The sequence below is a fragment of the Phacochoerus africanus genome, chromosome 2, assembly GCF_016906955.1.
Source record: "Phacochoerus africanus isolate WHEZ1 chromosome 2, ROS_Pafr_v1, whole genome shotgun sequence".
In the NCBI taxonomy this organism is placed as follows: Eukaryota; Metazoa; Chordata; class Mammalia; order Artiodactyla; family Suidae; genus Phacochoerus; species Phacochoerus africanus.
Genome location: NC_062545.1, coordinates 197,434,622 through 197,449,300, shown reverse-complemented (window position 1 = coordinate 197,449,300; position 14,679 = coordinate 197,434,622). Strand labels below are relative to the sequence as shown.

Below are 14,679 nucleotides of genomic sequence, written 5' to 3'. Positions count from 1 at the left end.
ATTTTTCTATGTAGAACCAAACACACACATACACCAAGAGAGAAGCGAGTGTATGTAAAGCTGGTGAAATCTGAATAAGGTTGATGATTCATATCAGTGTCAATTTTCTGGTTATGAGGGAAGCTACATAAAAAGTAGAATTTCCCTACACTATTTCTTATAGTTGCATGTGAATCTACAATCATCTCAAAAATAAAAAAGTTTTTTTAAAAAATAAAGCTAAAATTTTGGTATTAACAAAAAGCAGTTTTTTTCCCTCCCTTTGAGAAAGGAACAAAGATCCCTCCAAACCAGAGCCCTGAAAACATCAGCTAATAACAGAACATTGCATTTGGTGCCATTAACACACTTTTATTAAGTGTTACTTTTCATAAAGCCAAAAATACTTGAGCATGCTTCCCCAGAGAACTGCCCGTATGCTCTGGATTTACATGTGCCAGCTTCTCTGGAATATTAGCTTAATCTTATCAGAGACAACTACAATTTGTCTCTCTGCTTCAGGATAAACCAAATGCCAGGCCTCTGACCCAAGGCATTAGCCTCTAGCACACAGCCAAAGGCGTTAGTCAAAAAAAAAAAAAAAAAAAAAAACTCTGCTCTGAGAAATCAACCTGTAATCTTGCAATTTATAACACAGCTTTCTATAAAATATTCCAGTTTCATCTTCTTAGAGGCCCAGACACTTCAAAACTGTTACTGAAAATCTCATTTAGACAAAGCTATTATTTTTTTTCCTTTTAATGAATCTGCTAATGATGTTAACTCTGTAAATCATAATTAACCTAATAATCTGAGAAGGTGGTATCAAAGAAAAGGGAATAACTCCATCCCTAAGTTCACAGAGGTTTTCAAAGCACTCTAAAACAGTTCTACCACTGTTTGCTATTTCATTTGCTCATTGATGGATGATCAACTATGAATGCCAAAAACATACTTTGATTTTCAGATATAGATAAAAAATTCATATAGCCACTACCTTCAGAAGCTTCTAGTCTACTGATTAAGATAGTTTAACAACAACAACAACAAATACTTTATTTTATCAGTGAGATATAAGCAACATCCTGGGAAAACCCAAAGTTTGAAGTGACTTAAAAGTTATCTCACTTGGTCAGGAGCCTTATGTCTATTTGTGAAATCATAGTATCTAGTGTTTTCGTGGAGCGGCAAACCAAATATCCCTCTCCAAGGTTTCAAACACAGGGATTTCATTATTGTTTTCTCAGATTGAGTTGGATTGGATGTTTAAAGAAACATAAAAATGACACTAACATTTTAAGCCTTATGAAAATTTCACAATGCAGATCTTATTATTTATATTTTACAAAAATCAATAACAGATTCATGCTTTGGGGGACTTTATCTTGCTCTTTCTATAGCACGGCATTTTCATACACCTGTTGGCCATTTGTATGTCTTTTAAGAAGAAATGTCTATGGAAGTCCTTTGCCCATTTTTTAACTGGGTTATTTGGATTTTTACTCTTAAGTTATGTGAGTTCCTTAGGTATTTTGGATATTAATCCCACATCAGATACAGAGTTAGCAAATATTTACTCCTATTCTGTACGTTTCCTTTCTACCTGTTAGTTGCTTTCTCTACTGTACAGGGGATTTTTGGTTTGATGCAGCGCCTTTTGTCTATTTTTGCATTTGTTTTCTGTGCTTTTGGTGTGTATCCGAGAAGTCGTTGCAAGGATTTAAACATAAAACCTGAAACTTTAAACCTCCTAGAATAAAACAAAGGGGAAAAGCTTCTTGACATTGGTTTTAATCCATTTTGAGTTGATTTTGGGGTATGGTGTCAAATAAGGACCCAATTTCATTCTTTCATATGTGAATGTCCAATTTCCCCACATCATTTATTGAAGAGACTATACTTTCCCCATTGAAATTCTTGGCACCTTTGTCAAAGATCAGTTGACAAACTCTTACATGTGTGAGTTTAATTCTGAGCTTTTTATTCTGTCCCATGGTCTACATGTCTGTCTTTATGCCTGTACCATATTATTTTCATTATTGCGTATTTGTTAAAGTATTTTGTAATCAGGAAGCATGATGTCCCCAGTTTTGTTCTTTCTCAAGGTTGTTTTGGCCATTTGAAGTCCTCTGTGGTTCCATACGAATTTTAGGATATGTATTTTTCTATTTCCGTAAAAAGTGACACCGTTTTTCACATATAAGTCTTAAAGCCCACAGTTAATTGATATGATGGGAAGAAGAAATCATGCTGAACTTTTTTTCCCATCAAGCTCAGTAACATTTGTTGAGTGATCTTGTCTTCCCACCCTCGTACATTTGCCTATCTCTGATATATATAACATCTCTCCAAATGTTTGGGGCTATTTTTAGATTCATTAACTAGTTCCATTAGCATATGCTAATTTGATTATCCCTATGCCAAAATCCCGCTCTTAATCACTACACATTACTCCTCCTCACTCCGATGTTCATCTGTCTCCACTACTGTAATAAATCTGCTCTTACCAGGTCCACCAATATGCTCTATGTTGAAAAATCCAAGGGGAATTTTTCACATTTTATATTATCTTTTAGAAGGTTTCAAGGTAGTTGTTCATTTTCTCTCTCGACTTCCGTAAAAATCAAATATTTCTGCATTTGATCTGAGATCACCAGCCACTGATTAATGTCCTTTCTGGTGCTTACTCTTCTATGTCATCTAAATGAAAGAGTTTCTCAAAGCTTTTATCTTATGCTCCCTTCCCTTTCCTAGCTATAATGTCATTTTGAGTGATCGCAGCTAAGACTTCATATTAATGGCTTCCAAATTTATATGCCCTTATGACCCTAGAATCATATCCATTGATAAAATAAACATTTATTGATCATCTAACATGTACAATCACTTTCTAGGTACTACCTATTCAACCAACTATGAACAAAAGAGGCAAAACTCCCTGCCTGCATGGAATGTAAATGAACTATAAATATAATACTTCAGGTTGCAACAAGTTCTGTGAAGAAAATTAAATCATGGAAGGTACCTAAGGACTTTCGGAGTAGAGTTGCTGTAATTTTAAATAGGATAGAAACCTGACAATCTGACTAGAGATCTAGTAATTTTAAGCCAAGTTCAGCAAACAAGGACCTAAGGGCCAAATCTGGACTGCCACTTGTGTTTGCTTGTATGGCCAGTAAGGTAAGAATGCTCTTTACATTTTTAAATGATTGGGGGAAAAATAAAAATAATATTTTATGACATAAAAATATATGAAATTCAAAATAACACGACTATAAGTAAGCTTTCTTTGGGACATGGGAATGTTCATTATTTACATATTGTCTATGGCTCTTTTCATGCTACAATAGCAAAGTTGAGTAGTTGAGACAAAGATCACATGGCCCACAAAGTCTAAACGATGTACTATCTTGTCCTTTATACAAAATATTTGCTAATCCCTGCTATTGCTTGCAAATATCAGCTTTGCATGGCAAAGTCCCCTTTGGATTTAATGCCAGATGAAAATATTTGTCTTTAGACAAATGTGCTTGCTTCCTTTAATAGACATTTCCCTTTTCAATTCAACTGCTGGTAAAATCAAAAGCTCAATGTGACCAAGTTCAGTTAAAATGGCACTCTAGGTGGCCTGAAACCTCTACTGTGTTTAATCCTTCATTTGTATATGTTTTTATATAAGTATTGTACTGTCTTGTTTTATATTGATTTTAATTTTATGAGAAGTCTATAACTTTGTATGAACAGCAAGAAAAATATGAAGAAACATAAAGATAAATTATATTTGTTATACTATTTTAAAAGGTTCTTCTTAAAATTTTGATAACCAAACTGACTTTCTCTATGGGATTTGAAATTCAGGAATGAAACGTGTCTAAATTCACGAGAATGTGTAGTGTTCTTTGTAATGAAAATATTTTCCTAATTTATGTAATATATAATATTCTTATGTATGCTTCAAAGAAACTAGATAATATCATTTGAAAGGCTTTTCCCCAAACTCTTAAATAATTATGCAGGAAAGTACAAGTCTCAGTCAACTGGAAAATTTACTTCTGTGAAATAACTCATGTTTGGACATTAACATTCTTATGCACCACTGCCAATAGAGAAAGGGGGTATATTAAGACTAAGAAATAATACCAGGTCCCATATTTTATTAATTTGAAAGTAAAGGTCATGACATTAAGATCTGTCATTTTTCTCAGAGTCCCCTGCTGGTCTAGAGGTTAAGGAGCCGGCATTGTCACTACTGTGGTGAGGATTAGATCCCTGGCCCCAGAACTTCTGCATGCTGCAGGGATGGCCAAAAAAAAAAAAGAAGAAGAAGTTTTGGGTTTTTCTCTCAGCTCTTTTGAATTTTGTGTAAAATGCTTTAAAAATAAAGTATTAAAAAGCAAAAAATAAACTGGGGGGTTTTGTGTGCTTGTTTGTTTTGGCTTGTTTTGTTTTTGAATATTTTGTTTTGTCTTATTTTTGAAACTTCTACAAAAGCCCTCAAAAAGCTGAATAAATGAAACTCTTCCTCTTTAGGTTCAAAAAAAGATTTAATTACAAGAACTATCTTAAAACCAATTGAAGATAAATTTATTATCAAGAGTATTAGTCTTAGTACTCCACCAGATTTTGATTATAGAATCAGGCCTTTTTTCTTTTCTTTTTTTCTTTTTTGTCTTTTGCCTTTTTAGGGCTGCACCCACAGCACATGGAGGCTCCCAAGATAGTGGTTGAATCGTATCTGTAGCCACCAGCCTATGCCACAGCCATAGCAATGCAGGATCCAAGCTGAATCTTCAACCTACACCACAGCTCATGGCAATGCCAGATCCTTAACCCACTGAGCAAGGCCAGGGATCAAACCTGCGCCCTCATGGATGCTAGTCAGGTTCATTAAGCACTGAGCCATGATGGAAATCCTGAATCAGACCTTTTTCTTGATGCAGAGGTCCTATATGAGTCATGTTTGATAGCAGGACTAGTATTGATACAGTCTATATTTTCTCACAATGATATTGTATGTTTGTTGGCTTAAGATGTTATGTCCTCTGAAATCTATTCTAATATTAAGTTCTTAAAGGAATTTAAGAAAAATAATTTTGTATATATTTTTGAAAAGCTACAAATTAAATAGCTACACGAAAGAAAGCAGCTTTTTTTAACTCAAAAATCAGAAAGAGTACAAATTTTTTTCAAATATTGAATTTTTTTTTCTTGCAGGTGATTTCTAGTCTCAAAGCATAATGGTTAGAAAAGATACTTTATTTGTTTACAATTTTCTTAATTTTTTTTTTTTGAGGGCTGCACTTGTGGCATATGGAAGTTTCCAGGCCAGGGGCTGAATTGGAGCTGCAGCTGCTGGCCTATACCACAGCCACAGCAACACCAAATCCAAGCTGCGTCTATGAACTACACCACAGCTTACGGCAGAGCCGGATCCTTAAGCTGCTGAGCAAGGTCAGGGATCGAACCCATGTCCACATGAATAGTAGTAGGGTTTGTCACCTTTGAGACACAGTGGGAACTCCCATCAATTTTCTTCAATTTTCAGATACTTGTTTTGTGGCCTATCATATTATCTATCTTGGAATATTAAAACCATGTTTCCCTTTCACATGGATGTGAATTTTAAATGATGGTTAGGCTATGTTCCTTTTTATAAATTCTACCATAGTATACATATCCTTCCTTAATCAATGTCTTTTATGAAAATAGGGAAATGAAAACTTCCACAAGAAGTTCAAGATATAAAGAACTGAGGACAATTACTAAGAAGAGAATGTCTAAAGCTCTCAAGAAAGATAAAGACACATAAGAAGCCAATTTTAGAGAAAGCTGCTATGTTGCACAGTCATATATCTCTCCTTGACTCCAAGATCATACCCAGGAGGGCATGAAATATCATTCCAGGCAACTGAGAGTGAACAAGCAGAGGAATTTCTTCCTTACATAACAATTTTTCTTTTTCTTTTAATGTATTTACTCTAATGCTCTACCCTCTTGCTGCCTTCTGCTGGGCCAGACAGGGATGGTCACAGTTATTTGGCAATACTATTAAAGGAAAGGCACTAAAAGTAGCTTTTAGAACTTCATAGAATATAAATGACCAAAACCAAACACAATCAGCCTGAGCCAAAAAAAGGAAAAAAGAAAAGGTATCTTTTAGGCATTTTCATAAAAACCAGCCTTTTCATAAAAATAAGGAAAGAGTTGTGAAAGTGTGTGGAGAGTAGAAGCCACAAGGCCCTAGAATAAAAATAAAAAATGCGTACAAATGATATCAACAGTAACAGAAACCACAGAAATAGAAATAATTTCAAGTTTAGTTTATAAAATCCAACCACCTGTATAATCCTACCTGTATTAACCAAACTGCAAAAGTGGTAGAAAGTAATATGATATTATTCCAAAAGGGATATTTCAATAGCTATGTCTGTGGATTTACTGTAGTAAAGTTAGAGAGTTCAAAAGGAAGAATCGAGGCAGCTTAGTACAAAATAATGGGTTGGTTACAAACACCTATTCATTTCTGCAACATGTGGATTCATTCGTGATTTAATTTTTTCACCATACTCCAAAATATACCTCTGTATTTGTGTTCAATGCGTATGTATATAGAAATATTTTATTCATCCAAATTACCCTCCAATTGAAGTTCCATTTTCATCTACATTTAAAGACAACAGTAGTCAGTGAATACCAAGAAAAGACTAAGACTAAAAATGGTGCCAGCTGTGACCTAGTTCTTATAGTTTGATTGGTAAAGGAAGAAATCAATTTAACCACAGTAAACTGAATTATATGCTAGCATTTATTATGGCTTATCTTATGCAGGTACTATGTGGGCAGTTTTCATCCTCTAGCCAACTATGTGAGGTGGGTGGTGGTATCTCCACAGAATTATGGAAACCAATCCTCAGGGTCAGGGTAAAGCTGGGCTACTAAGCTACTAAGTCATCCTTGACCATATAGGGACAACTCCTTTTCATTCCTGGACTACAACTGTCAGCTGATTCCTTAGTGCCTTTCTCAGAGGCTAGTGACAGAGTGGTGAGAAAATTAAATACAAACTAGCCTACTATGATGCACTAAAGTACTTTCAACATGGTACATCAAAAGAATGCACTTAAATTATTCCTAAAGAAAGGTTTGAGTTATTCAGGTTTCAACCCATTTATATGTCTCCCTATTCTTACTAGAAAAAAAAAATAGTACTGCCTACTATTCAACAAAAAGTTTGCTAGTAAGTATACTAGCTAACAATAATACAAAGCTTGCATTGGAGCACCCTTAAACCTTGCCAAAAGCCATGACACACAAAATATATATTTGATGTTCCAAATTGCTATCACAGAAAAGATTAAACTTCCTATCTATTTATAATATTTCTAATAAACCCTTGAGTGTTTTTTTATTTAACTTCTGATACATGAAAGGAAAACATAATTGAGGTTTTAAATAAATTCTACCTTTTCTGATAATGCCTGCAGGTCAGCTAGAAAAGAGAAATGTCAATAATAAATCTGAATGCTTACTCTGTAGTTTCTTAGTAGGTAACAACTAAGAAGCACATGTGGACATAACAATAGTTGTTTCCTTGGCATGTGTAGTTATAGATATAAAAGTCACAGTTTCCAGATATCTGGTGCATGATGCTTTCATACTACAGGCTGATGTATAATTTCTTCTAATAATAGACTAGCCATAGTATATTTTATTCAACAAGCAGTTTATTTAAAGACTACAGGGAAAACATGCCAATTATCCTATGGGCCTGGCCTGGCACAGCCCCCATCAGAGATTCTGAATCCTCATAATTCTTTCAAGATGGTATTTACTTCTCTCACCTTGGAAAAATCAGTTCACTTGAGGTGGAAAACTACAATACTTAGATATGCTAATAAAAATTGTTGGGAAATAATTACTGAATCATTACTGAATTTTATTCTCTATAATTTAAAATTTTTTGGCTGTACCCACAGCTTGCAGAAGTTCCCAGGCCAGGGATCAAACCCAAGCCACAGCAGTGACAAAGATGAATCCTTAGCTGATAGGCCACCAATGAACTCCTCATCCTATAATTTTCAATACAAGATCTCTTAAATAAATGTGTCTGAATTTTAAACAAATTATGATATATAATAGAACCCTAAATCATTCAGATACAATTATCATGTAATTTTAGCACCAGGACCTGCAAGATCATTTTGTTCTATGTTCTGTCTGTATCCTTTACTGGCAGGGAGTTAATTTCCTCCAGAAGCAGATCAATCACTGCATATATAAATGGTTTAAATATTTCAGGTCACCTGTCACAGCACTTCCCAAAGTCTTCAATTAACCAAACTAAATGTTCATATTTCCTTTAACTACTCGCCTTACAATAAGACTCCCAGAACTTTATACCATCATGATTATCTTCTGGCAAGTGCACTGCCATTTGATGATATTTCTTTTAAAATATCCAGCTGGAAGCTGAACATAATATTTTATCTATGATCTGATTAACATGGACTACACTGGGATGGTTATTATCGCTCTGGAGCCAAAGACAAAAGTTCTATTAATTCATCTTAAGATCAACTCAGTTTTGTTTACTACCTCACATGTGCAGACTTATATGGCATTTTTAACCATGTGTAGCTCTTAAAAGGCTAGTGCCTTCACTCTTGAGTTCAGCTGCACATTGCTATAGGAACTTTTAGAAGTATTTTAAACAATTTAAAATTGAACCAAAATAATGATACCATGAATGTATAAGAATGTCAAATCTGTTTTTCACACTTAGGAATACAAAGAAATATTTATACAGATTTTTTTTAAAAAAATAGATATATAAAAGGAAACTAAAGAAAATTTTAACTTGTAGAAAAAATACATCTTGCCTACTACATTTGGAAGCAGTAAAGTGTTTCTGTGAAAGACTTGGTTTAAAAATAACCCAAGACTTTAAAACATTCAAAATCAATTTCTTTAAATTCTAAAGGCATAATTTTGCCTGAATGTTTTGCATAATTCTGCCAGAACTCCTCAAACAGTGGGATTTGCCTACTGATACTTTATGCTTATTACAAAACACATGAAGCAAGAAATGAAGACCAAAGAGCTTTTTCACCAAGTTTTTTCAAAAAAAAGCATGTTAGAAAAAGACATTAGACAGTAGAAAATAAAAAGCAATAAGATTTTAAACTTCATGCTACAAAACAAGCTAAAAATGAATTCAGTATTATGAGAAATATGTGGTCTACACACTATACAAGTTGTATATTTTTCATAGAATGCTAAGGCTGAAAATAAAGTCCCTGGCCATTTACTTCATTTGAACTATTTCTCAGTAAAATCATTTCAAACTGAAGATTTTGTGAGCTTTAACTATCATCCTTTAACTATCATCCTTTCTATTTTTTCTCATAATCTGCTCTTTCCCCTTTAAATCCTCACTCATTCCACCCATTTCCCTTGTCTTTTAAGTGCACAGAATGTTAACAAGTAGCAAAGCCTAGAGGATGCATTTTGGTTATTAAATTTAAAAGGAATCTAAAGTAACTATGGTAATTAGTAGTCAATAAAAATACTCTCAACTAAATAAAATTAATCTAAGTACTGTTCTGTATTTTTTAATTGCCTAAGGCAAACTTTCATGATAAATATACTACAATCTCCAACATCAGTACTGATTTTAATGCCACAATTTGTATTAGAGAAAGCATTATTAACAAAAGTCAAGTTAAGACTGAATTAAATCACAGGGATTAATTTGCTTGTGGGGTAAAGCTGAATTCAAAAAAATCTATAAAACTAAATATGTGGAAGAGAGAGAATGAAATCTCAGTAATTGGGGTGAAGGTTTTCTCTAATTAGCTGCAATGCATCATTAAATTCTATTGTACCAGCAGCTGAAAGAAATACAGCTGTTTTAGAACTAACAAGAAAAGCATTGGAACAAAGACATTTCATTTCATGCATTATATTTTGATCTTTTTCAGTATATATGCATAGTTAAATCTGATAACAACTACCACTAATAAAATACTTGAAAGGAAAAATCAACAAAATGTGAGATAAAAAGCATATAGTGGGACAAATATTTGGAACAGCCAGTCTAATAGAGGTCTCTAATATTAAATATGGGGTAACCATTAAAAATCATATGCTGTTTACTAAAGCTATTGTCAAGTAAATCCATTTTTCTAAGATTGTGACTACAATCACAGAATGTATGTGACTACTGTCAGCAAACTTTTATTTTCTTTTTTCCACCCTTGTATTTTAATAGGCTAAATGAATTTCATTCTTATTATCAAAAGATGAATATATAATAGGTAATTAGATACATGGAGGAATGGTTGGATGGATGGATAGATTAGACAAATAAAATAAAAAGAAAAATATAGAGACAGATATAAAAGAAGAGAGTGAGAAAGAGAGAGGGAGAAGATAAAAAGCTTTGTTATGAAAGTCATATAAGCTCTTTGCCTGCTGTCCTGAGAATAACCTAAAAAGGGACTGGGTGAAGCACAGACCAATCACCTCACTACAAAATAATCCAGGTAAGACATGATGGTGACTTGGACCAGGTGATAGCAATGGAGGTGGTGAGAAATGGAGGTAGATTTTATAGGATTTGGGGGAGGTTTTACTGTGGGGGAATTGTCCTAAGCAACTGAGCGGTGGAATTTCCATTAAATGCACTGAGGAAGAGTGTCAATGGAGCAGGTTTATGGTAGATAATTAGGAGTTCAGTTCTGGACAGCTTCATTGGATATGGGTAAGCAGTTAGATAAGAGAATCTGTGGTATATGGAATAGGTCCAGGATGAGAAAGTATATGAGCGTGACGTTAACATATTTTTTTAGTCATGAGATTGTATGATGTCCCTGAAAGAAAGATTATCAACAGAAAAGAGAAGAGGCATATGGACTGAGGTCTGGAATATCCCCAAGTTTAGAATATTATCTTGGTCAAAGTGATTTCAAGAAATTCCCTACCAAATTACACACTGATCAGAATTATACGATACTGTCAGTCACCACAGCCTTTGTTAAAATTGCACCTTATCTTTGACAGTCTCTTGCTCTTTCAATATTTATTCATTACAAGTGAAAGTAAGATTTATGTATGTTTATTAGTAATTTATATTTTTGTTTTATATAAACTATCATTTTATTCAGCCCCCTCCCCACATATTCTAATTCTTATTGATGTGTAAAATGACTTTACATATTAAAGTAATTAACCTTTCACTTGTGATATTTGTTACAAATACTTTATCTCATTTTTGTTTGCATTGGTTTTGGTGCAAAGGGTTTTACATATGCTAGCCAAATTTATCACTTTATCACTTAATATGTTATGTATTCCATTGAATATATATAAAGACTTTCATATTTGCCACAATTCTTTAAATCTACTCCTTCTACTAGTCAAAAATTAATCTAAGGGATTCTCGTTGTGGCCCATCGGGTTAAGAACCCTACTAGTATCCATGAGGATGCAGGTTTGATCCCTGGCCTTGCTTAGTGGGTTAAGGATCCAGCATTGCTCTAAGCTGCAGTGTAGGTCTCAGATCTGGAATTGCTGTGGCTATGGCGTAGGCCTGCAGCTGCAGCTCTGATTTAACCTCTAGGCTGGGAACTTTCATATGCTGCAGGGACAGCCTTTAAAAGGAAAAAAAAAAGGAAAAACAAACAAACAACAAAAATTAGTTTCAGAATGTCCCATTCAGTCAGAAGGCACATGCATGACTTTTTCCTATCAAAAAGCGAATTCATTTTTAATACTTTTACTTTTTTCTTTAAAAAACTTTTATGTGAATTAAAATTTTATTTTACCTTTAAAACTAATCTCATCTTTTTTTCCTTTTACTCCATTTTCTATGGATATTCTACCAATCAGAAGTAAATTTTTATGACCACTAATGATGAACAGCAAACAACCAAAAAAAAAATGTCACTAGTAAGAACTACATAGTGGGTGCCTTCCATGGACACCTGATACCAGCGTATTACATGCTAACTGCATGATAAGGAAGACAGCTGAGCCATTACTAGAGGGGGAGCCTATGAAACTCTACTGAGTCCATTCCTGAACCAACCCAGAATCCAGGAATTTAAAGAAAGTAACCCCCAAATCTGCTCTATACCAGATCTGTGGCATAAGCTCTGGGTCAGGCACTTTGCTAATGTAAAGGGCTACTATTCCATCATTTTACTGATGTTTTTTCTCAGCTACCATGTGACCCCCGCTGTATTTTCTGGAAAGAAAACTTCTGACTGAGATGGTGAATGACAAAGTAGATGGTTACCTCTTGATTTTGGTTTCAATGAATGTTGACCTCAAAGAACACCCTGCATTTGGCAATTTAAACACTGATGCTCACATTCATCCCCAAGGAAGACTCTGCTGCTTCTTTGCATTCCCTCCCTACTAACCTTATACTGCTTCAGGTACACATTAACCACATTCCACAGACATGCAATGCATTCTTTTCCCCTCTGTGGTCGCACATTCCATTTTAAGGACACGTACAACTGCATTGTGTAAAATGTTGAAAGAGGAGCAGGTCTCACCCTCTTTCATGGCTCTTCCACATAATTAGCCTCAGGTATCTCACTTGCACTTTCTCTGAAGGCTTTCGTCTCTGAACTCTTACTTTTTAAGTTCATTCTCTTCGCCTCACCTCATCCCCATGCTACTAACAACACCTTCTCTGGCTTAAAACTACCTACTTGTTTCATGAAATTTCCCCTAATGAAACATCTACTCTGCTCACTTGCTCTTTCACTTGGACATTGAAAGGTATGAAAGAAAAACTACAAGTCAACATTACATGATTAAAAAACAAATCAAAATAAAACAACCACGTTACATTAGCATTCAGAGACTTAAAAAAATTAAAAATTTTAAAAATAAAATTAATGGAAAATGGCAAGGAAGGTTTTGTGCTGTCTGATTATCGTATGCCAAAAGTCAGTATCTCAAAATAAAACCTCCACTGATGCTTAAAAAGTAAAATAGTTCAAGATAAGTTTTCTCTGTAATTTTTATGTCCAAGCCCTGTTTGAATTAGTTGGGTGTAGGAAGTGAGAATTTTTTTAAATTTGGTTTTGTTTTTAGTGAGTATGACTTTGGTTGTTCTTTACCTCTAATATGAGTTAGATAAGAAAAATTTAAAGAGGTTCCATGAAAAGAAAAGCAAGAAACTAGATCGGGCAGGTGCATTGGGAGGGTGGTGTCCATTTCAGAGATTTGTGTAAGGAAAAGGGGCAGGAGGAATTATAAATTTCATTCGAACACATGAGAGAGAGGAGAAATTTAGAGGGTAGAAGACTTAGAATCTTTTAGTTATAAACAAGGAAGTTTCTAAATTTTAAATGGGCAAAATTGCAAAAGAAAATTCGAGAATAAAATCTAGCAGGAGAAATGACAGCACAGTTAGTATTTTAGAGGAATGCAGCAAATCACTCTGAGTGGTAATGAGTGTTTAGAGAAATGGAGTAATTAGTTGTTTTCAGGAATCACAATTCCTAAATTGGGTGTGATTACTAGTACTAATTGATGATTAATGGCTGAGTGCTTTCCATCTTCTAAGCATTCAATAATATGATTTACTGATATGTTTCTTTGAAATACAGAGTAACATTTATGAACTAGTTATACAAGTAAGATGTGCGTAGGAAAGCTACAGGCATCTGAAAAGCCTATTGAAATAGAAAATAGATAACAACAATAATAATAACCCATACCTTCTCTGTGTCAATGCCTTTTGACATGGACCATGTTGAGACAATATAATCCATGACTCGTTCACTAAGGCCTTTGGGGACCTGATAGAGTTTCAGAAAGTCCCGTACATTATTCAGCATCTCATGGTACCGGTTGGTGTTGGCATACATTTGCTGGAAAATTGTGGTAACATTTCCAAAAATAGTTGCATAAAGAAGAGCTGAAAGAGAAGAAATGATGAAAATAAAACAAATATCCCAAGTGGAAAAAAAATGATATGAATATTGGCCAAATCAATGCATCATTTGATAGAGATGCCTTTATAAACTTTTCAGGATTATGCAATGGTAACCCCTGAGAAGAGTGCCTGGAATGTGGTATTCATTCAGCAAATGTTACCTGTAGTATGATAAACAAGATTTTATGAGTGAGCAACAGTCTAGTCAAAGTGGTAAAATATGAGAGTGGCTGATAGATTTCATGAGGCATTAGAGGATCCAAGGTTATAATTTGCCTAAGATATTCTTAGCCTTGTGACTAAATTTATCCTTCAGGCTTGTCGTCCTTCATGAAGTTTAATCAATTTAAATTTTCAAGAGGGATTGATGATCCAGTTTAGGAATGTCTCTTTCTCATTGTTGCTTCCTCCAACTTTTGGAATACTTCTTCCTTATAAATATTTTTGACAGAACATCAGAAATACAGGAAGTGGAAACAAATCGAAGTGTTCCATTTCCAGAAGCTTCTAGAGAGAAACAGGTTTGGGACTAACAGCTAAAATAAAACTTTAAGAATGCCTGAAAATTTAGTTATTAAATTCATGTCAGTATCCCAGTACTTTAAGTTTTATTTTGTTTTGTTTTTAAATTTTCATTATTTTAGAGTAAAGTCACCTTGCAAAACTAATGTTATTTATCTACAATGGCAAGGAAAGGATATGGTTTTTTAATGCCCCTAAGGGCTACTCCCTCCCTCAACCCG

At 34.2% G+C, this 14,679-nt stretch overlaps 1 protein-coding gene across 2 annotated transcripts in view; it reads right to left on the bottom strand.

Moving 5' to 3' along the window:
• The window catches only part of KCNH5 (potassium voltage-gated channel subfamily H member 5), a 285,985-nt gene that overhangs the window by 87,585 nt on the left and 183,721 nt on the right, over positions 1 to 14,679 (bottom strand). For both annotated transcript variants that reach the window (XM_047769508.1, XM_047769509.1), the window contains exon 8: positions 13,719 to 13,918. In XM_047769508.1, coding sequence (XP_047625464.1) covers positions 13,719 to 13,918 — 200 coding nt within the window. The remainder of the gene's footprint in view (positions 1 to 13,718; positions 13,919 to 14,679) is intronic.